This window comes from Uloborus diversus, chromosome 5, assembly GCF_026930045.1.
Source record: "Uloborus diversus isolate 005 chromosome 5, Udiv.v.3.1, whole genome shotgun sequence".
NCBI classification, from domain to species: Eukaryota; Metazoa; Arthropoda; class Arachnida; order Araneae; family Uloboridae; genus Uloborus; species Uloborus diversus.
In genome coordinates this window covers 64,143,415-64,165,784 of record NC_072735.1, presented here as the reverse complement: position 1 = coordinate 64,165,784, position 22,370 = coordinate 64,143,415, and the positions used below count along the sequence as shown (strand labels likewise).

At 32.3% G+C, this 22,370-nt stretch overlaps 1 protein-coding gene across 1 annotated transcript in view; it reads right to left on the bottom strand.

The window, feature by feature from the left end:
* The window catches only part of LOC129223383 (protein O-mannosyl-transferase Tmtc3-like), a 227,434-nt gene extending 205,478 nt beyond the window's left edge, over positions 1 to 21,956 (bottom strand). Inside the window, exon 1 of the mRNA XM_054857964.1 lies at positions 21,831 to 21,956. Within this exon, the coding sequence (XP_054713939.1) occupies positions 21,831 to 21,902 (72 nt within the window). The 5' untranslated portion in view covers positions 21,903 to 21,956. The remainder of the gene's footprint in view (positions 1 to 21,830) is intronic.
* Positions 21,957 to 22,370: the final 414 nt, after the last annotated feature.

Here is a 22,370-nt window from a genome sequence, read left to right as displayed (position 1 = left end):
TTAAAGAAACGTGCGAAGCTTACCTAACTCTTACTCCTTTGTTCACTGTGTTCCTTTGTGCTCTACGTTTCTTCCAAACTTAGAAGTTTTCCTGCTTTAAATTTATCAATTTGTTACCTTAATTAAATTCACTGAGTTAACGTGTTCTTTTGATTTAATGTTTAAAAGTAGTGCTATAAACAACATTTCAATTAATTTTCACTTCCAGATTGTTTTTATTTTGCTATTTTTAGAAGATTTTTTAAACCATTTTCTTCTATATAAATATCTTTTTTACCAATTAATAACTGAATGAACAAGCAACATTTTTCTCTCTCACAAAAGTTTTCTCCCCCTTTCTCCTTAAAAATAATGTACAAACAACCTATGCTCTAATTTTCTCAGAAATAAAACAGTTTATCTTTGAATGAAGAAAATGATCTGATTGTTTCCTGGAATCAAAATAACAAAGGACTAACCGATTAACGTTTTTAATTTTTTAAAAAAATGTTGTATTCTTTTGTAATTTTTTTCTAAACTTAATCTTGTCTTGTCTAATTTGGTTTTGTTGATACATATTTGAAGTTATGAATTGTCCACCCCTATGAATATTCTACTGTGCTAAGCACAGATGTGGTATCTGCACATTTTGTCAAAAGAATTTTTTTTTTTTACCAGGTGGTTATTAGTAGTTTAGTTAGTTGGTATTAGTAGTTCCTAAATCTCAAGGTTTTTGGCGATTTGTGAACGTTAAATATTAAAAAAAGCTATGGGAGAAAAGTAGTATCTGCATATTTTGCATAGTTTGCTAAAGCAATTTGAAAGTATCCTTTTTTCCTTTAGTAATTACGTAGATACAACTTTTATGCCTTAGTAAAGCAGCATATTTAAATAATGTAGCAGTTTATTGTAACACAGTACTAAAATTAGTTTACCTTTGAATAGTTGATATAGTTTGATACTAAAAACAAATACAAGTTTGGATGAAAGTTCAAGTAAATATTCAGCTCTTTTTATTTACATTTTTATTTAAAATGTAAATTCTTAAAAATGAAATGCATGTAAAACATTCATATATAATTCTTTTGCGCGAAAAAAAAGCGTATTTCTTTCTACGGCCAATTATATTTTTATTAAAGTATCGCCTGCTGTTTAAATTACTTTCATGCTCGGTTAAAAATGAATTTAGAAAATAAAACATTATAAATGATAGCATCAACACATTCTTTGAATATAAAAAACAGAAAATTATTATAGTTCACAGTTTTAAATGTCCAAAATTTTGAAAATGGTATTTTTCAAATGCGGATTCTGTTAGATTTATATTAACAAAATATATGGACAGCAAAATCCAAGTAAAACAGACGTTTGCGGTATTATTTAATGATACATTAAGCGCATTTTACTAAGCTATTTTTGTCGTATGACCCTTAAGATTAGTAATACGGTGAAATTAACCGTAATTAGTTACGGTGAAATTATTCTAGTATATGAGAAATTTTTAAAGAGAAAATTTGTCGTTACTACAGTCATTAATTTTAAATACATACGCTCTTACGTAGGTTAGATAAGTATTTACGAAACGACTAAAACGAGTTGATTATTTAAGTAAGTTACAAATAAAAAAAACGAGTAGTAAAACTTTAATCATCAGTTCCTCATTTTCAGCTCTACTACAGATACCGCATCTGTGCTTAGCACGGCAATACAGTAAAACCTGTAAAGTTGACCACCTTTGTAAGTTGACCACCTGTCTATGTTGACCGCTTATGTCTGGAACGGAATTAGTCCGATCTTATATAATGAAGGAAAACCTCTGTAACTTGACCACCTCTCTATCTTGACCACCTGTCTATCTTGACCACTAATGAACACCAAATTTGGATTGGAGTATTGTAAAAAACCCTTTGTAAGTTGACCACTTGGTTTATTTTTAAAAATTTTATTTAGCAAATTATTTTTTTTTTATTATTATTTTTTTATAGCTTTCCAAGAATATTTTTGATGTCAGACCAGCATTTTACCAACTAAATGAAACAGCAGCATAACTAAACCTCCTTTTGAGTTTGAGTAGATCATCATGGGGTTATAAATGTATATGAGAAAAAAATAAAGCGAAAAATTTGTAATTTTTGATTAGCTATGAATTTTTAGGAACTATTAATATCAAATGAGTAACTTTTCATAAACAATAAGACTTTTTTTTTGATCAATTTACTGAAATTTTAAATTTGCATGACACATTATATGTCATTCTGTGAAAATAATCTCTAAAAATATTTAAATAACATTTTAAATTATTGTTTCAAAGTAATGCTAAACAATGAAAGTGAGTTGAAAAGAAAGAATAAGTGTCAATTAGTCAAAAAATGAATACATGGTGCAAGAAATGACAAAAAAAAAAAAAAAATCATTACCCCCCTTTATAAGTTGACCACCTGTCTAAGTTGACCACCAAAGTACTGCACCGCAAGTGGTCAACTTACACAGGTTTCACTGTATTAGTAATATGAAAGCCATTATGGAACGAATATTGCATCATTACATATATCATGAACCTTACATACATTGAACTGAAACTATTTAAAATGTTTTCACTCAAATATGATTCCATGAATAAATGCATAGATAACCAAACGTTATGCAATTTAATTATTGAACTGTCTGTTGAACATTCTAAAGCTAGCTGCTGCAGTTACTCTGGCGGGTGCTATTCAAGCTTTCACGTTCACATCTTTTGTTGATTATAATGCGTAATTATTGTTTGTTTTTCACATGAACTACTTCTCAGTAAATTACTAAACTTTCGATTTCAACTCATAATCTTTACATTTTTTGCTTGCTTATTCAGTTTCGAACTTCTAAGCACATATTTAAATGAAATCACTTTTTATTTCTCCTTTTTCTTTTTGTGCTCTTTTCATATTTATTGCGTGTCTAGCTTTTTCTTATGTGAAAAATTACATTGTTTCTTTCATTTACTGTTTTCCTATTACTCTTGCTTTTCTTTGACACTTCAACGTCCCTAAAATTCCCAGTACGTACTTAAATGAAATATTTTAATTAGTTTTTTTTTTCTGTCCGCTACTATGTTCGCTTTCACGGTAATAGAATTCCAGTGAAATTGATGGTCTTTCAAGATGTTTTTTATGCATTTTACTTTTATTGGCTTTAGTATGTCAGCGTGTGGACGTATGAATTATGATGCTAGACTTTTTTTTTCATGTTCAGGAACGAAAAAAATACGTGCGTTGTTTTATTTGATAAAATGTTGCTACCTCAAATGTGACGTGGAAAATGCTAATGCTATCCATAAATAGTTTTAATAAAAACCGCAAGGAGCTGTTGTTAAACGTACACATACATCTATTGTCAACAATGAAATATAAACTAACATAAGTAAATAAATGAATAAATAAAAAATTATTAAATAAAAACAAAAAACCCGACTGCGTAAAAATAAAAAACAACTGAAAAGAAAAATGTATAAGCCCAGTACTTAAGAATGTATGAAGTACTACTGAATAACTACACCGTTGAAATAGTTTTATAACCATACACAGATAAGACAAATCATAAATTCAAAAGCAGAATAGAAGGATCAATAGTAGGGGCCCATTCCTTTCTGATTCAAGAAACCCCGTAAAATTTGAATGAGCCCCGACTGTTGATCCTTCTATTCTGCTTTTGAATTTATGATTTGTCTTATCTGTGTATGGTTATAAAACTATTTCAACGGTGTACTTATTTAGTAGTACTTCATACATTCTAAACTACTGGGCTTATACATTTTTCTTTTCAGTTTTTTTGGTTTTTACGCAGTCGGTTTCTTTGTTTTTATTTAATAATTTTTTATTTTGTACTTTTTAGTTAATTTTCATTGACTTAGTTAATATGATTATAAGATGGTACATTTCGCAGCCTTGTCATTTCATTGAAAGAGTTTGTTTGTATCGTGATGCTTATTAAGTAACTTGCAGTGGTCTAAACTACTATAATAGTCCTTCTAGGGACCTAACTCGGATTAAAGCTATATGTGCTTGACCTTCGGCAAAAATGAGCGAACTTAAGTCAACCACAGCACAGTTATATAAACAGCCTGTATAACTCATGATGACGCGAAATCGGAAACGTTGTCAGTCAAATCTTTCTCGCAAAACTAAAAAAAAACCTGTCGAGAAAGTACACGTCGCGAAACTCAGTCCCTTATATCAAGGCAAAATAAATGCAACATGTCAGAGATGAAAATCGAATTAGTAGACTTTGTTTCTTTTGGTGTTTATTGCACGGGTTTATTTTGATGAGGACTACAATCTGGGTGTCTTGCCTTCGTTACGCATGATATATTTCTTATTACAGTACATAATACATATAAGGAACACATGAAAGAATTTTACATCAGAAAGAGGGGAAAGTACATTCGGAGCAAAGTTGTCTTGACCCACCGCCTCAAATGGGAGAAGCAATCGCTTAGACCACTCGGCCACTGATACCCCTATTAGTAGACTTGGTCAACAAAAAATTTAGGCAGTGAAAACTACTTGCATTTTTCGCACGCACGCAGGTAGCGTGCGACAGAGTGTGCGACACGCAGCATGCGTCGATCCCAAACTGACAAAATGGCAACTGGTTTTTGAAATGGTACTTTTGATTACTGTCATGTGTTTAGTGACACTCCCAAGGTTAAGACAAATGGATTGACGTAAGAATTACCGAAATTGGCCAATGCGTTTAGCCTGTAGAATGCCACATAGAAACAAACATACATACACAGACTTATAAACACATTACCCTCCCCTTCTTTGCGTCGCGCACGCGCAGTCGGGTAATAAAGAACACATGAAAGAATTTACATCAGAAAGAGGGGAAAGAACATCCGGAGCAAAGATGTCTTGACCCACCGCCTCAAGTGGGAGAAGCAATCGCTTAGACCACTCGGCCACTGAGACCCCAATTAGTAGATTTAGTCAACAAAAAATTCAGGCAGTGAAAACTACCTTCATATGTCGCACGCAGGTAGCGTGCGACTCAGTGTGCGACACCCAGCGTGCACCGATCCCAAACTGACAAAATGGCAAATGACGTTTTTGAAATGGTACTTTTGATTACTGTCATGTGCTTAGTGACACTCCCAAGGTTAAGACAAATCATTTGACTTAAGAATTACCAAAATTGGCCAAGGCGTTTAGCCTGTAGAACGTCTCATAGAAACGGACATACATACATAGACTAATAAACACATTACCCTCCTTTGCGTCACGCACGCGCAGTCAAGTAATAAAAATAAAGTAATTTTTTACTTCCACAATCTTTTAGTCTGTAGTATATAAATGATTGCATTACAGTCATTTAGAGTGACCGTATGGATTAACATTTTACTACCTCATTATTTTACTACATTTGAATTTAAAAGGAACTGTAAAATCCTCAATGCCGTGTTCTTTTATCAAGGTTATAACACCATTTTTCAAAATATGCCGTCAAAAACTGTTTAACACTAATTGTATAGTCAAATAAGTGTAAAGCTAATGATTGGATTCCTTTTCCAAATACTGGATTAAAATTGCTGAAATCTCTCGCCCTACTTTTCAATGTTCTATGATAACATGCGTTTAAATTGTAGAAATCTTTAGATTCAACCCGAGATATCAACGGGGATTTCTTTAACTTACAAAAACTTTTTTCTGCCTCAAAGTTGAAGAAAAGAAATTTAGTCAAAAATCCATTTCCCACATGCTTCAAACTTACCCAATGTGACAGGATATTTTTTAACGAGACTAAAAACGCATTTAAAATCACTTTTACAACTATTATTTCTTTATTTTGGATAATTATGCCATAATTAGGTTTTCTTTCGTTTATGCAAATAGTGCAATAATAGTAATAAAATATGACTCGGACAGTTAAAAAAAAAAAAAAACTGCAGTTGAGTTTATTTTTAACTACATTCATTTAGGCTAACTTTGAACCATCTCAGTTGGCTCTGCATCACTTCAGCTTTTTTTAACATATTAACAATGAAAATAACCCTAAAAAGCCGAATTTCGCCCTCAGCTAGCAGAGTTATGACGAAAGTTTCCTACTTTTAATTTTACAAAGAAAGCAATATTGTACATAGCTGATTGCATCCTTTGATAATGGATTTCGTTTGGAATTTGTGAAGTTGAAAAAAAAATGCTGTTTCTAGATTGTAATAATCTTTGCAAAATCAGACATGTCAGAAGTATTATGATGTGTTTCAAAAGGACGAATTTTCAAACATTAAGAAACTTTAGTTTCTACTTAAAACTGAACTGCTTTGTTTAAAGAAATTATTTTCCAGCCTATTTCTGACGGGGTTCGAAGTAAACATAAATGGCAAGACGGCATTTGTAGTCCAAGCTAATAATTCATTTTAAAAGGATTTCACAGTTATAATTTGTTATATTTGGATATCTGTTATCATACTTCAAAAGTTTTTATTCCACTTTTTACCAACAAATACAACAAAACTATGCAAATATGAGTGGGAAAGTTAAAGAGAAAGAAATTGGGGCTAAAATTTATCCAAAATTACTGTACTATATTTAAAAATATTCCATTAAAATGTGCTTTATAAAGGATAAAAAGTCTTATTTTTGGATAAACAAAATGGGTTTTCCATGTCCTTAGAAAAGTTAGTTTAACAATTTATTATCTAGCTGAATTATTATCAGCACTGCTGTTATACAATCAAGCGCGAACCAAACAAATAGTAGGCTCTTATGCATGCAGGTCAGGTTTAGGAAGAAGCACTTTTGCAAACGATGTGTGCGTGAAGCTTCTAAATTCTTAAACTGAAATTTTAGCAGATTTACATAAGGTTCGTGCGATGAGCAAATAAGAGATTTACTTTAAACTTCCTTCATTACGAAAGTGTAGTTGCTTAACACCCTAATGCATATTTAGTGAAAATGAATTCCGTTTGAGGAGTTGCGTTTGGCTATAATGTTCCTCAGATAGATGCTCCTTAATGCTGCAATTATTTCTACCATAATCGATGGAATATTCAGTTTAATGTTGCTTAGAAAAATAATTGCTTGGGAGTAGAGGGGATTGTTTCGAATGTAGGAAAGTAGAAGAGTTTGTTTTGGTTATCCTTACGCTATTTTAAATGTTCTTTGAGAAATGCTTCCTAAAAGTGTTTGTATTTTTAGGAAGATTAAAAAATGATTTAAGTAGTATTTTTGATGGTAGGTTAAAGTTTAAAAGAATAATTTGAGGACTTTTTAAAACTATTTTTGTTTTATAAAAAATAATTTACAAATTAACTTAAGTTATTTGCAGTTCCAAAAAACTATAGGAGGCACTGCACTCTCTAGCTAATAGCAGCCACGAGGTAGCACTGATAAATGCCGAAACTTTTAACCTAATTTTAAGCTTAGTGAATGACAATTTTTTTCTCATCTATTCTTTTGAAATAGCAATACACCACAAACTATCTAAAGAATATATATTACACCACAAAAGAAAAACTATGGAACGGAATGTTTTACCTTTTCCTGTTATTTCTTAAATCCCCTTAAGGTAGCGTAGTCTAAAACAGGTAATATATAAGGTGCTCACCTTCAAAAATTAAGCGTGAACTGGTAAATACATCGCTTACTCTATCTAGGGCTTAATAAAAGTGTGGACAACAGACTTTGAACTCATTTTAATGCATGAACTGTTTGAATTTCGTGTAACATGAAAAGATTAATATGAAACTAATAATAAATGCAGGAACTTAGCTCCCGTGAGCTCCTATGTTGATTAAACTCTGACTCCACTATTCTGCAAATTACAGTTCCTCTACGTCAGAAGGGTTTTCTTTCCTTTAATATTTCTTTTTCTTTTTTAACTTTCGGCAATAAAATTAGCGTTATTAACACAATTTTTAAAAATTTTTAACAATGTTTTAACAATTAAATTTTCTCGTAAGTGTTTTAGTTAATTCGAAATCAACCTTCTGTATCAGGATATTTATTTTAGTTTATTCTCTATTTTAAATTAGGTAAAAATTAGCTGAATTTACAGCTATATTTACATATAATTAAGATTAATATTTAAAACCCTACTGTGGTGTTTATCGTATGGTGCAAGAATCTTCATTCTTTGTACAGCATTTATTTCGAAGGTTAATGAGTTTTCTTTTTTGTAAGAAAGAATCTTTGAACAGAGGCCGATTTTATTCGTTCTAGTTCACTTAGTTGTATGTAAAGTCACAGATATGCTCTTCTTTAAAGGTACATTCAATGAGTGTACTAATAGAGTAAGAGCACGAGAGCGCCAGACCTACGTCATTGTATAAGGGCCAAAAATTTTTTTGCGTAAGCACATCACAGTAGGTAAAAAATTTTCGCTATCATTTAAACCGAGTCCAGCTGGCTTTGGCAGGAAACAGGCAGAAAAATATGCGTCAAAAACTGAGTCATTCCATGTCAAGTGAACTCGTCGTCTGCACCCAACCATTTCCTATTTTAAATAAATTTTATAGAGATGCAGACATGCCTTTGAAACTCACCTGTACAAATTTTCAGCTTTCAAGACCCAAATCTTGAGGATCTAGGATAGATGGAAAAAAAGGGCCTCAAAATGGCGGATCAGATTTGTGAAACGAATTGACATATGTAGCTCGCATGGAGTGGGGGGGGGGAGGCATTTGAGGCCATTTTGGGGCCCACTTTTTGTTTCCCTTTTCAAGATACTCTAGATCCTCGTAATCTGTATCTTGAAAGCTTAAAATTCGCATAGGTTAATTCCAAAGGCATGTATGCACCTCAGTAGATCGTCCTCCAAATCGGAGATGTTTGAATGAGACCCACTCGTCACGTGACATGGAATGAATCTATTATGTTTAGTTTTTGCAGTAATTTTACGCACTTTTACTACTTGTTTCCTGTCAAAGTCAGAAAGACTCAGGTTAAATATTAGCGAATCTTTCGTAAGGTGAGTTGGGGGAAGTACAACCCTTAAATTGTACAGTTCGACTTTATTAAGGCCTAGACATTACAAGACTTTTTGAGCAATCACGATTGCTTATTGTTCTCATTTGACCGTCTTTGATATCCGTGCCTTTTTCACCTTGGACCAGAGGCCTCTGCAGCACTACCGCTTACCGTCCTCTGCAGGCGCGGCTCCGAGCACTGCCTCCTGGAATCCGTTTCTTCTGATCGGTTTCATCCATGTCCTACACACACGCACGCTCACACACAAACACACACACGCGCTCATACACACAAGCCTTTACACACATGCACACACGCCTGTGTGCATACAAACAGGTCTACGCACAGATACAAGCCTGCACATGCATGCACGCACGCGTACACACAAACACATACCTGCACACACACACACACTATACACACGTAACAGCTCAGTAGGAGGGGCAGGCTTGGGGGTGGGACATTAGCCGTTTCTAGAAACAATAACCCCCAATGAGCAGGGTCCTGTCGCAACTCGTGATTGCGAAAAACATAATTTGAATTCAAAATTTCTGAATTCAAGTTAATTTTTTAATTTTTATTTCGTATGTTACCTGTTTTAGTGTGTTTCCCAAGACATGAGCCTGTTAAAATCATTGCAGGTAAAAAGTTGATTTTTTTTAAACTAGTGTGCTCTAGGGCCGCACTTTCTCAAAAAAAGTGGGGCAAGAGCATCACCTATCTGAATTTTTTTTAAAACCGTTTGAGAAAATAAGGGGCAAGTGTAATCAATAGAGTATTTTTCCCGATTAAAAACGATTTTTTTATTTTTATTTTCACCTATTCATTGGGAAGTAATTACATTTTTCCTAACGAAACCTGTCAATGTAAAATGAAGAACGTTCAAGGAACAATGGATTATTAAACAAAATTATGAAGTTTTTATTTTAAATTAAATAAAGAACATGAAATATAACTTTTATTATGCTAATAAGTTTAAAACAAAAACAAAACTTGCATATCAAGGAATAATCTTTAAAACTTGAATATCAACGAACTTATAAAATATTAACTTAATAATACATAAGGTAACTATACAACTGACAGAAGGTAACATGTCTTTGACGAACTTGAACATATTTCTTTGTAAAAGTACACTTAGTATAGTAATTAACAATTTAATTTATATTATGGAGCAGTATATATACGCAGTTATATATTTGAGCAATATAGACTAGTGACACTTATTGTTAGAAAGACAAAGATGCAGGGATTAAAAATTAATTACATTGCTTCATTAAATCGTTGCAAGCAAATTATATCTGTCATAAAAGACCATTGCCAGATAAATGGGAAAGTGCAGCCCCAAGAAATGCGAGGCTGCACTTGCCCTTTTTTTGGGGCCGCACTTTCCCAGTCGTATAATTTTCTGGGGCAAGTGCATCCCTAAAATTAATTGATTTTAAAGTAAATAATAAAAAATCTCGGCTTTAAAAATACGAAAAGTAGATATGAAATAGTTGTACTTACGTTTTGGAAGCACGAAAAAGTGAGAACAACAACAGAAGAAACGATGATTTTTTGAACCATAACAACATGGCACTGTAGTGGAAATGAGAAAAGTTAGGAAACGAGGGAGGGAGTAGTGTTACCATTCAAGTAGCGCGATCTAACGCACGCAGTGCAAAGTAATAACGTTTACCAAGCTACCCAGATGGCAAGCAGCCTTGCAGATATTCCCGGTTTCTGATTATTAACCTAAGTCGCACTTGCCCCAAGACCGCACTTACCCCAACTGACCTTACCTGATTGGATGTCCTTAAGCAGAAAAATTTTGGTCCTTTACACTAGGATGTATGTCTGGCACTCATGGGCTCTTCGACTATAAGAAATGTCACTCTAGTATTTAGTGCATGGTAAAAGAGCATTTATAAAAGGTTAAAATGGAAGAAATCTTTTTTGACTTTGCTGTAAAGTAGTGTCGTCAGCACATTCACAACTTTCATCTATTTATAATCTTAAATACATTAAAAGTATATATATATATATATATATATATATATATATATATATATATATATATATATATATATATATATATATATATATATATATATATATATATATATATATATATTAGGGTGGTCTTTATTTTTGAAGTTGTAGATATTTTACACGACGCCCCCTCAATTTGTTCCATTATACAAATAAATGATCCATGCAAAATTTTAAGTCAATCCATGAATATTAACACGTGCCCCTAGGGCCCCCTTCTTTGAGTTTCGAAGAAAAAAAATGCGGATTTTCTCATTTTTATGTAAAAATATTCCCAGGTTTCATATTTAAAGTAATTTTGAACCTCAATAGATGTTGCTACTTCCAGACCAACCATTCTTTCATTTTCATTCTGTAATATTTTACATATTACGTAGGGTACATGTACACCAGTGGCCTAGGAACGGGCATACCGCAATTCGCGCTCGTTTCAAACCAAGCGGCAGGAGAACATTTCTTACCACCAAGATGGATACAAGAGATTTTAAAGGCCCTTAATGAATGTTTTTTGACAACAACAAATTGCCTCCTCCAGGCTTTGGGGGTGTTGATTTAGAAAATTTTCTGTGTATGTAATAGGTGTGGTAAATAGGGTCACTAGGTTTCCATGCTATAAATATAAGTAATGACAATTATATTTTAATTCGCTGTTCTTTAGTTAAATACTTAAATGTTTATGCATTCTTATAATTTAAATTTTGAAAAATCCTCGATTACCCTACAATAAAAATAAACTCTATTTTCCATATCTAAAATATAAATTTTAAAAAATTCCAGATCGGAATAATGTAAAAATCTATACTTTAAAATGTCTTCTATTTCAGTACATAGTCCTTTATTATCATCAAATTCCTCTTCCAATTCACAAGATTTAGAAACCGAAATGGGTATCTATCCTAACTTGTTGAACCTTTTTTCTATATCTGATCTACCACAACGCAAAAAAACTTGACAACTATTGATATCTGCTCGCATTTCATCAATGTTAGACAAATGCCAATGCCATATTAGGGACAAAGATGCTGTTCATTTATTTACAGCCTATGTAGATGCAGTAAATTTAAATCCAAATAACCTTATGATCAATCGTACATCCCTTAAGAGAGCAAGAGAAAATCTTTGAGAGGTAAAATCAGATTTCATGAATTCAAATTTAGATTTTTTAGTTATTCCCTGAGTACAAAGCTACATCCAGATGTAACTGAAAAAAAACGCTGATAGGCTTACCATGACAGCTTCAGGTCCCAATGTTGAACAGCTATTCAGAATTTCTGAGATATTTCTTCAGTTGCATATGATACCTTAGATGATTGCTCTTTACTGCTGACTGTTCAAACTGTAGTGTTTTATACAGCGGTTTACAATACCGGCCGTATAAATTGTGCATGTAATTTTTTAGAACAAAAGCTGAATGGTGATATATTGCATTTGTGTTGCTATCATCATGCACTTGAAATCGTACTGCAGAGTGTCTTTAAAGAAGTTCTTGCCTTTCTTAGTTCTAGACTCGATATTCCACTATTTAAGCGCTTCAAAATTCAAAAAGTACACATACCACTTAAATTCTAAAAGAAGAATTTGATGACATATTATTGTTCGTAGAAAGCGGAATTAAGAAACAGAGAATTCTCATAACGTGTAATAATATTTCTTGGTTTAGTCCTCCCTCCTACAGGGATATGTTTTCGGCAACCTGGAGCTTATCTGTGAGCCAAATGGGTGGCAAAAGGAATTTATTGTTTGAATATTTATATATTTAGGAAACAATTTAAATTGACCTTATATGAAGAGAATGCCCTAAATGCTGTTTTACAGTTAAATGCTGTAAGAAGATATAGTTTTTCGCAGCAACCCATTCTAGGCCTTTAAAACTAATATAAAGTCTAGTGTCTAAAAAACCTGCAGCGTACAAAATGATGACAAACATGCAGAAGAAGCAGTGATTGAAAAATTCAAAAATCACATATGGTATTTAGGGGATGAACTAGTAGCTTTGTCCGTATTGGATGAAGGAATTGACTTTGAAGATAGGAAAAGACTACTTCAAAAAAAAAATACTTACTGAATAGGAAGACGTGTCTGATGACTGTATAAAAAAATTCAGATAACAGTAGATGATTTGGAATACTTTCTTAGTAAAGATCTTCCTCTTTATAGAATCAATTACAAGTAAATAAAACTGTTTGATAAGTTACAAACACCAAAAGATGTTTTCCTATGTGATCCTGATTCATGGCAAAATGAAGGAAGCTATTTAAAGGGAAGAGATATCGTTAAAATGCTGAAAGTTGTAAATGATACAACTGAAAGAGGAGCAAAATTAATCGACGAATTTCACAATCAGTTTACCAAACATAAGTCACAAAAGCAATTTAGTATTTTACAGACAGTTCAAGACTATCGGGAAAAAAAATGCACACGATTGAGATACATTGAGAAAAGCGTACGATTAAGGTAAAGTTTCTAAAGCACTATTTCATTCTTATTCAATGTAAAATCTTTAGACGATATGGAGTAATTAAAAAGATTAATTTTAGGGCTACCTCGCAGTAAAAATATTTTGCAAACATAGGAGAAACGATGTTCGGGGTCTGAAGTAAAAACTCGAAGATTTGTGGGAAAATTATCAAAAGTGTTAAAGTTCAACGTCCTAGGGGCACGTGTTATTATTGATCGAGTACAAATTTTGCACCGATTACTTTTTATTATAGTGTCACAAAACTAGGGGGCGTCACTTGTTGAATTCCGAAAAAAAAATTTTCCCATATAAATAAGGACCATCCTAATATATATATATAAAAGTATACAGTAAATTAAAATAATAAAGATGCAGAAAATCACCAGCGCTCATGTCGTATGATTATGCGGCATGTAAAAGATTTCTAGGGTATTCGTTTGGCTCAGAATTCTTAGACTGAGTTAAATTCCTAGTGCAATTTCTCATCAAAAGAGAGCCCAGGTGCCTCCATCTGGTGGAAACTGGGTGTCAAAAAACTACTGTGTCATGCATCAGCGACTCAATGGTGACACATGAAAGACTGATGCATTGTAGAGGAGCGCACTAGGTTTGGCTATGGCCCAGATGCTTGTTGAGGTGGGTCTCTTATACAGCCCCATTGGAAACAAATATAATTAAAAACTGAGCGTATGTATCTTTGTATGTATATACTATCTATGTCCAAATTATTTCTCCCGAACGACAGTGAACTGACCATGGAACCAGGTATCGAAGGATTCGTAATCTTCCCGTCTTTGTTTGGCTATTTAACATAACCCTCCGATAATAATTAGCGGAGATATCAATTAAAAGCTTTTAATTATGACACTTAGATTTCGACATGAAATATTTTTCGAAGGCTTTCTTCCATTCAAACTATTATTCAGTGTTTCATCTCAACTTTCCGTAACAATGCTTTTATTAAAATTTGTAGCGTGAAGAAAATCTTTGAAGAGAAGAAAGTTCTGTTGCCATTTTTTTCTCGAATATGAACAAATAAAATTCTGGCTTTTGTTTCAAAGGCTTTTCCTGTAATCGGAGGATTAAAAATTTTTACTTTTTCAATTTTTTTCCGCAATCTGCCGCAAAATTTTACTGTTTTTTTTTTAAATTTTATTCAAACCTTATTGTTGAACACGCGTCACTTGACATAACTTTTATTTTTGAGGTAGACCGCGCAAGGCCGGGCGATGCAGCTAGTCGTTCACTAACGTACGATAAACTAACCTTTTTAAGTTTATTTGCAACATTCTTTACAATCAACACTTGCAAGAGATGAAGTTGTTATATAAGGGAAGGTTGATGTCAATGAACCGGTTAGACCGCGAAGATATTTCCCATACCATAGTTTGTGCATGCGCGTAATCAGTTTTAGTACCTTCCTTTGTCTGAAAACAGTCGACTGCATTGTCGTCAAGAAGCTAAAATTATTTAATCATATTGTTAATCGGCCAGAAAAGATTTCTACCATTATCTTTACTAATTATTGAGATGTTCATTTAGCTATAATTAGAGCTTGGATGCCTTGAATATCACTGATCATCTAAACGTGAACACTGACTTAAAAACGTACCTTTTCAAGTACAATTCCCCATACTTCATGTTTCATTATGATTCGTCACAGCAGTAACACCTATAAGAATATTCAAAATGACACAGTTGCCATCATAGGATCACTACGTGTTTTTATGAATAGACCACCTGTCAGCTTCATTTATGCAAAATCTCGAATATTGCTTTAACTTCAGTTCAATTACCTTTGAAAATTTTTCAATTGTTTAAAAATAAATATGACAATGAAAAAAATGATCTCAGTAATTCATGAAAACTAATAATATTAAGGCAATTTAAAAAAAAAAAATTGATTAAAAATTTAAAACATAATAATACAGTTTCAAATACTTTTGTTTTTCCATAAAAATGAAAAAAATAGTAAAATATATGGCCTGTGGCCAAGTGAGAGCATGTAACATGCTACAGTAGCTTTCAGAAATGGTGGCATGGACCTTAACGAAGTGTGCCACAATATAGAGTCCTGAAAGCAACTTTAAAGAGTCGCATGGAAGATAAAAACCGGTTTGTTGTTACCTTAGTCACTTACTTAAATTTAGAAGATAAACCCTCCGAAATAGAAATATGATTAGTGAATCATATTTTGAAACTAGAGAAGAAGTTTTGGGAATTACTTCCGAAAAATTGGGGAAATAGGCTTTTCAAGAGGCTGAGAAAAATAACATGTCCCACAGATTTAATTAAGACAAAAATCTGTTAGTACTATAGTTTCTAGTAGTTTGAGACTTAAGTTTCTAGTTTAAATAATAAAATGGTCAAAAATGTTCTCTGACAATTTAGAGAGTAAGTACAATCTTGCGTCAAACGAAAATTTTCAAAAGCGATTTAACAAAACTTTCAACAGTTCAAAAGAGGTTGAAAAGATATTAGCTAAGAACAGTGTTGCACAGGTTGGGAAAATATCAAGTGGTGAACGAAGTGTGATGACAACAGTTGTGCGTTGTGTGAGCGATGGGTTTTTTTTATGTTCCTCTTATCCGAAAATAAAACATTTTAGAAAAAAAATCTATTATTCTATAACTTATTCTTATTTATGGTATTTATTGATCACCTGTTATAAATATTTGTAAGTTACGCATTGATTTTTTAATTTGAGAATGTGTTCCATTGATGGAAACTCGATGGTCCATCCATAGCAACCGGTAGCCATGAACGGACCACATGCTAAAATATTTATTTTAAATTTTCATTCTTTATTGTGAATATTTATCATGGAAGTGAATAATATTATTAAAAGAGAAATCTACTGAGAAATTATTCCTATAATTAGGAATAATTTCTCAGTAGATTTCGAAAAAAAAATTAATGAAATTTAAGTTTGATTTCCTTTCTAAAAATATCGAAAATTTTTATGTGGTTCATTGACGGTAACCTTCCCCTAGACTCTTGCGAAGAAAGGGGACTGACAACAGGGAATATTTACTTTTAGTGTGACTCTTAACGACACCATTTATGCTAGGGTTGAAAGAGAAAGAAATTTCAGTTTGGCACAACACAAATAATCGTTATCGCAACTCAAACCGGCTTCCCTATAACCTATTTTTATAAATGGATTTTTTTTTAAAGCCTCAGGTGATAGAAAATCAGCTTATCAGATTCAGATTATACCTGGCAATCCTGGAAATTTTGAATCATGTTTACTAAGCAGAAAGTATACAAATATGTGAATAATTTCATTATGTAATATAAATTTGATACTTTCCTGTATTAAAGTTATTGTTTGATACAAGATGTGATCGAAAGTTGAATTGAAGACTTTTATTGAATATAGGAGGCAGAGTGACTTAATCGATAAAACCGACGCAATTTTTCGAAACCACTCACATTGTATGTGTGTGCAGTGTTAAAAGTTTTGAGTAAAGCGAGTTCAAACAATAAGTAGGCTTTTATTGAACATTTTTTAAACTCGTGGTGTATAGTTGTAACCAACAGGGCTACTAGTGTCATCCTTTTCTACATACATATATTCTTCTCCTGCCATTTGTAGTAGTTATCTCCGAAATTCCTGTTTTGGCTTTTACATCACGTCTTTGCCTCCAGGTGTTCCAATTCAACATCCAAAGCGAAATGAAAAGTGGTAGAAAGGGAGAGCAATCGCTCTCTTGAAAATAAAGGACAATTGATCTTGGATGAGGAAGGAGACAGGGGATTTCAGTTGAAAGGGATAACCCCTTCTCCCTGTCACAAAAACCAGGAAGCATAGGTTCCTAATCATGTGAAATTAGAAACATGATTTCTAATTGGGACAATCTTTTCGAGGTTAAACAAAGTTATAGCACAGGGTTTTCCAAACTTTTCCGACTCGTGGCACCCTTTGAAGAATAAAACCTTACTTACGGCACTCTAGTTTATTTTAATTATATATCTATACATTGACATCACGGACACTTCGCGGCACCCCTCGCCTTCTTAGTTTGGGAAACCCTGATATAGCGTTATAAAAGAAAATATTACTGAAGTCGTATTGCGATATGTATGAACACCACTGAAGCTTATAGAATTTGTAGAACAAAAATAAGATAAGTTCGTTTTTTATTCTATTGTTTGTTCTTAAATAAGCTTAGCCAAATAGACGCAGTGATTTTCATTTCGAAGTTGCACATTGGTAAATATACCAACTGCAGTATTCGTTAAATATGTTCAGATTTTTTAAAGTACATAAGAAACATTTTATATCCTGATATTTTATGTGGTTATTGCTCATCAAAATATACTTTACAAAAAACTCTTAATACAAAGTAAATATTGATATTAATATGACATTTTCTTTCAGATAAATTCGTTTTGGGGAAAAAAAATAATTGAGTTTTATTCTGAAGTTACTCATCGGTAAATATAAGACATTAAACTGCAGTTTCAGTGAAATGCGTTTAATTTCTAAATATATACGATAGATTTCCTATCTTGTTATTTTATGCAGCTTTTGCAGATGTAAAGTGAAGCAAATGAAAAGCTTTAAATTCTGAAATAAACCTGAATTTACGTGTGGAATGAAACTTGCAATAAATATAAGTGAATCTTTTTCTGAATAAAAAATAAATTCCGCTCGAAACATTACATTTATCTTCAATTTTTATTTTAAAGCAACTGGTGTTTTCAATGCAAGGTGCTGTTTGAATGAAATCTTTTTCAAAGTACTTTCAAAATAAAAGTCATGCTATAAAAGAGATTTGTATTTCTATAATAACAACACTTTTTTTGTACCAATTCATATGTTGATGAAGTGTAAACCTCATTCGTTTAAAGTATCGTAAAGTGGGGCTACTTGAACCTCCAGGAGCTATTTGAACCCATGAGAAGAAAGTGTTTAAAATCCGTACTGGTCCTATATAATTAAATGTATAGACATAAAAAACTTTCTCTATGACAGGTAGCAGTACTAGGTAGAGGTTGGAGCATGAAACTAAGTTTCTGCTATTCCCGCCTTTTTCTGATTGAGGTTATGATTGCAAGTTGTCTAAACAATTGTTTTTTATGTCTGCAAACTTTCATATGTAAGTTCATGGAAACATCTGATATCATCAAGGTCAAGATAGTTTTACGTTTGCATTCTATTTCTTAGTAAAATAACTGTTTTAAGGTTATTGCTATATAATTAACACAGTAACTAATAAAAGTTGGTAAAAGTGCTCTGGCTGCATTAAAATGGGGCTAATTGAACCTAGCATTCAAATGGCCCCAAACACATTTCATCACTGAATTATGTTAATTTAGTTTAATTAAGGTTTGTAATCTTTTAATATAAAGAGGTTAGTTACTATTTATACCCGTTTTTTGCAGATCTGGGAATAAAAAGGGTCCAAAAGTAAAAGAGAACCCCTTGAAGTAGGAAATAATGCGGATTATTAAGAGGAAAAATTACAATTGTGTCCAGATTCAACTAATTCCGGAGAAATGTCTTAGAGAGTGGCATTTTGACTTAAGTATATCAACTCTAAAAAGGAAATTAAAAGATCGTTCACAAAACAAGTCTGGGCATCCTATAATATTTAGCAGCTAGGCAGAGCAGGAGTTAAATAATATCAGACAAAAAAAATCTATCCAAGCCATTAAATTGAGGCATTTTCATTCTTTCTAATGTTTAAATAATAAGCATTTCAATTGGTTTTAGCTATAGTTAGATTATGTTTCTATTTGAGAAAATTATATTTGCCTAAAAATATGTTTTTTATGTATACGTTGATTTTACAGTAATTTATATAAGTAATTTAAGTTCCCCACAAAAAGAATCACCTTCAACATTGAAGGATAACGTCGAAGAGGAAGATCACAGGCAGATGACTAGATGGTGTAGGAAAGGACTTAACAATAATAAGAAGGAACCGACGTTGGCCTATTGCACGGGAAACAGTTAGGTGTTACAAACTTGGAGAGACGGTCTTGGCCTGCAAGAGGCGACGAAGAAGATCGGCAGGAGACAATAATGTAATATCACTAAACTTTAAGAAAACAACTTCTTTGCAAGTGTCGTCTTCAAACAATGATTATGCCGACACAGTCATTTAGAAACAAGCGAAATGCTGAGAATGTCTTCTATGTGTTACCTAGTCTTCATTCACTAACAGGTCAGTTTCAAATATTACCACAAGTGTGATAACATAGTTCGTTCCCATTTACTTCATGTTTCCTTTTACTACAATTGACCTCCTGTCTTCTGGATAAAATTTATATGAAAACATTAAAAAAGGGCCATGAATTTCATGTATATTGCGGTTTCTGGTATACAAAATCTTTCAGTTACTACTGTTACGCACAGCTCTTACCCTAATTTCATCGCCATCAAAGTCGTTTGAAAGAAATTTTTAACTAGCTCAGTTATACAAACATGATAGTTTTTAACATCATTTTATCCCACAATTTTCCCCCCTAAATTAAGAAGAGACAAAAAGATCAATATAAATTAAATCTTTTTCATTGAAATGTGTCACTTGGTTGAAAAGTATGCGATATCATTGAAAACCATAAATGAATATCGAACGTATCGCAGTTTCATTTATTGGAAAAAAAACCGCATACTAGTCTCAAATAGAAATCTTACCTTAATGCCATTACCATCTGATTTATTTAAAAGTCTTAACTAGCTTGGTTATGCTAACATGTTTGTTTCAAATATAGTTTTATTTTCTCACAAAATCTGGTTTCTAAATCAAGTATTGAAATATATATATATATATATATATATATATATATATATATATATATATATATATATATATATATATATATATATATATATATATATATATATATATATATATATATATATTTTCACTGAAATCGAGAATCTAGCTGAAAAGTATACGATAACATTGGGGGGAAAATAGGATTGAATGTCGAGAACATTTCAGCTTTATTTCAAAAATCTGCTTCCTAATTCAAGGAGTAAAAGTTATATTAAATATGCTTCACTGCATTGATGTTTATTTCAGCTGACACTTATACGATATTATAGTATAAGCGTAACGGAATATCATACAAAATTGCAGTTCCATCTAAAATCTGCGTTCTAAATCAAGAAGAAAAATGTTTTAAACATATCAAAGCTGCTGCATGTTACCAAGTCGAAAAGTATGCGGTAGCAGTGAAAGACATTGGTTAACGCCATCCATATTGTGGTTTCTACTCCAAAAATGCATACAAATATTACCATAACAATTCAAATTAAAGAAGGTCTTAACTAACTGAGTTTACACAAACATTTTAGTCTTATATACCTTTTTTTATCTCACCAAATCTATTTTTTAAATCAAGGAGAAGAAAACGATTTCGAAAACACATACAATATGCTTCACTGAATAATGTCATCGAATTAAAAAGTATACGATAACATTGAAAAACGTGAATCAATGACATGCATATTGAAGTTTCTTTTTTACAAAAAACCTTGCACGCGACATTCTTACATACACATAACCTTCAATTAATTATTAAATTCATTTCTCAAATCTCATCATTAAATTCATTTAAAAGAAAGTTTTAACGATATCGGTTATACAAACGTACTAGCTTCAAATATCTTATTTTTATCTCACAAAACCTGTTTCCGAAATTAAGAAATTTTTAAAAATAGTTCAAAAGTATACGATAACATGAAAAACCTAAATGAACATCCTCTGCATTGCAGTTTCTCTTCAACAAAACATTTTGCACACGGTACTATTACATACAAGTCTGACCCTAACTTAATCATCATCAACTTCATTTAAAAAATGATTTTAACTTCTTCGGTTTTACAAACAAGTTAGTTCAAATATTCTTTTATCTCACAAAATAAGTTTCCCAAACTAAGTACAGTCGAACCTGCTTAGTGGGAACCCGCTTAGTTAGGAATAGGCAATTTGCCACGAAAAGTTACTTTAATAAGCGGGATATTCCATTATCCGGGATAAAAATAACACGCATTAACGGTGTAGTACATTGAAATTTTATTACATTAAGCGGGACATTCTATTATCTGAGCTCGACTGTAGGTTTTTAAAAATAAATATATTGAATATTCGTAACTGAAATATGTCACAAGGTTGAAAAGTGTATGATAATAATAACATTGAGAAACATAAATGAGTCTTAACTAGCTCACAACCTTGGTTTCACAAACATGGTAGTTTCAAATACTTCATTTTTGTCTCTTTATATTTGTTATAACTAAGGAGAGAAATAAATGTAAATCATTAAATGACTAAAATGTGTCACCTAGTTAAAAAGTAGACGATACCATTGAAAAATTTAATTAAATCTCATGAATATTGCAATTTTTGTTATAAAAAAACCTAGCTCGAGATACTCTTAAATACAAATCTTACCTTAACTTCATCATCATCAGGTGGTTTCCGCGACGAGAGCGCGACGATTCTCTTTGGAACTTGACGACACATGCTTCCCCTCCTCCGACCAGCGAGAAACTTTCGAGTAAGAAGAGGGAGAGAAGAGTTGAGGGGTACTTTTCAGCTCTAGAGTTGTCGTTAGACTGCTGGAGTGCCATTGGAAATCGACTCTCTTGTTACCGACCGATGCGCCCCTCTCGCTCAGGGAGAGCCAATCAAAGAGAAGTTTTTACTTTCTCCATTTCGAAGACTCTTGGAAAAGTAAGAAAAGATTCTGAGAAAAGCAGGTTGATTTTCTGAATAATAGGATGCTGTAGAATCTTTAAAATAATGAAAGAGCTGAAGAGTTGTGAAGGTGTTTATTCATAAAAAACGAATAAAAAGAAATAGTGTTACGAAATTTAAGTAAAATATTCCAAATCATAAGATTATTTTTTTTTCTTTTTCGGAACATGCATTTGCATTTAATAAAGGTGTCCATATCTTATGGATTTGTTCATATGTGTAAACTGACAACAA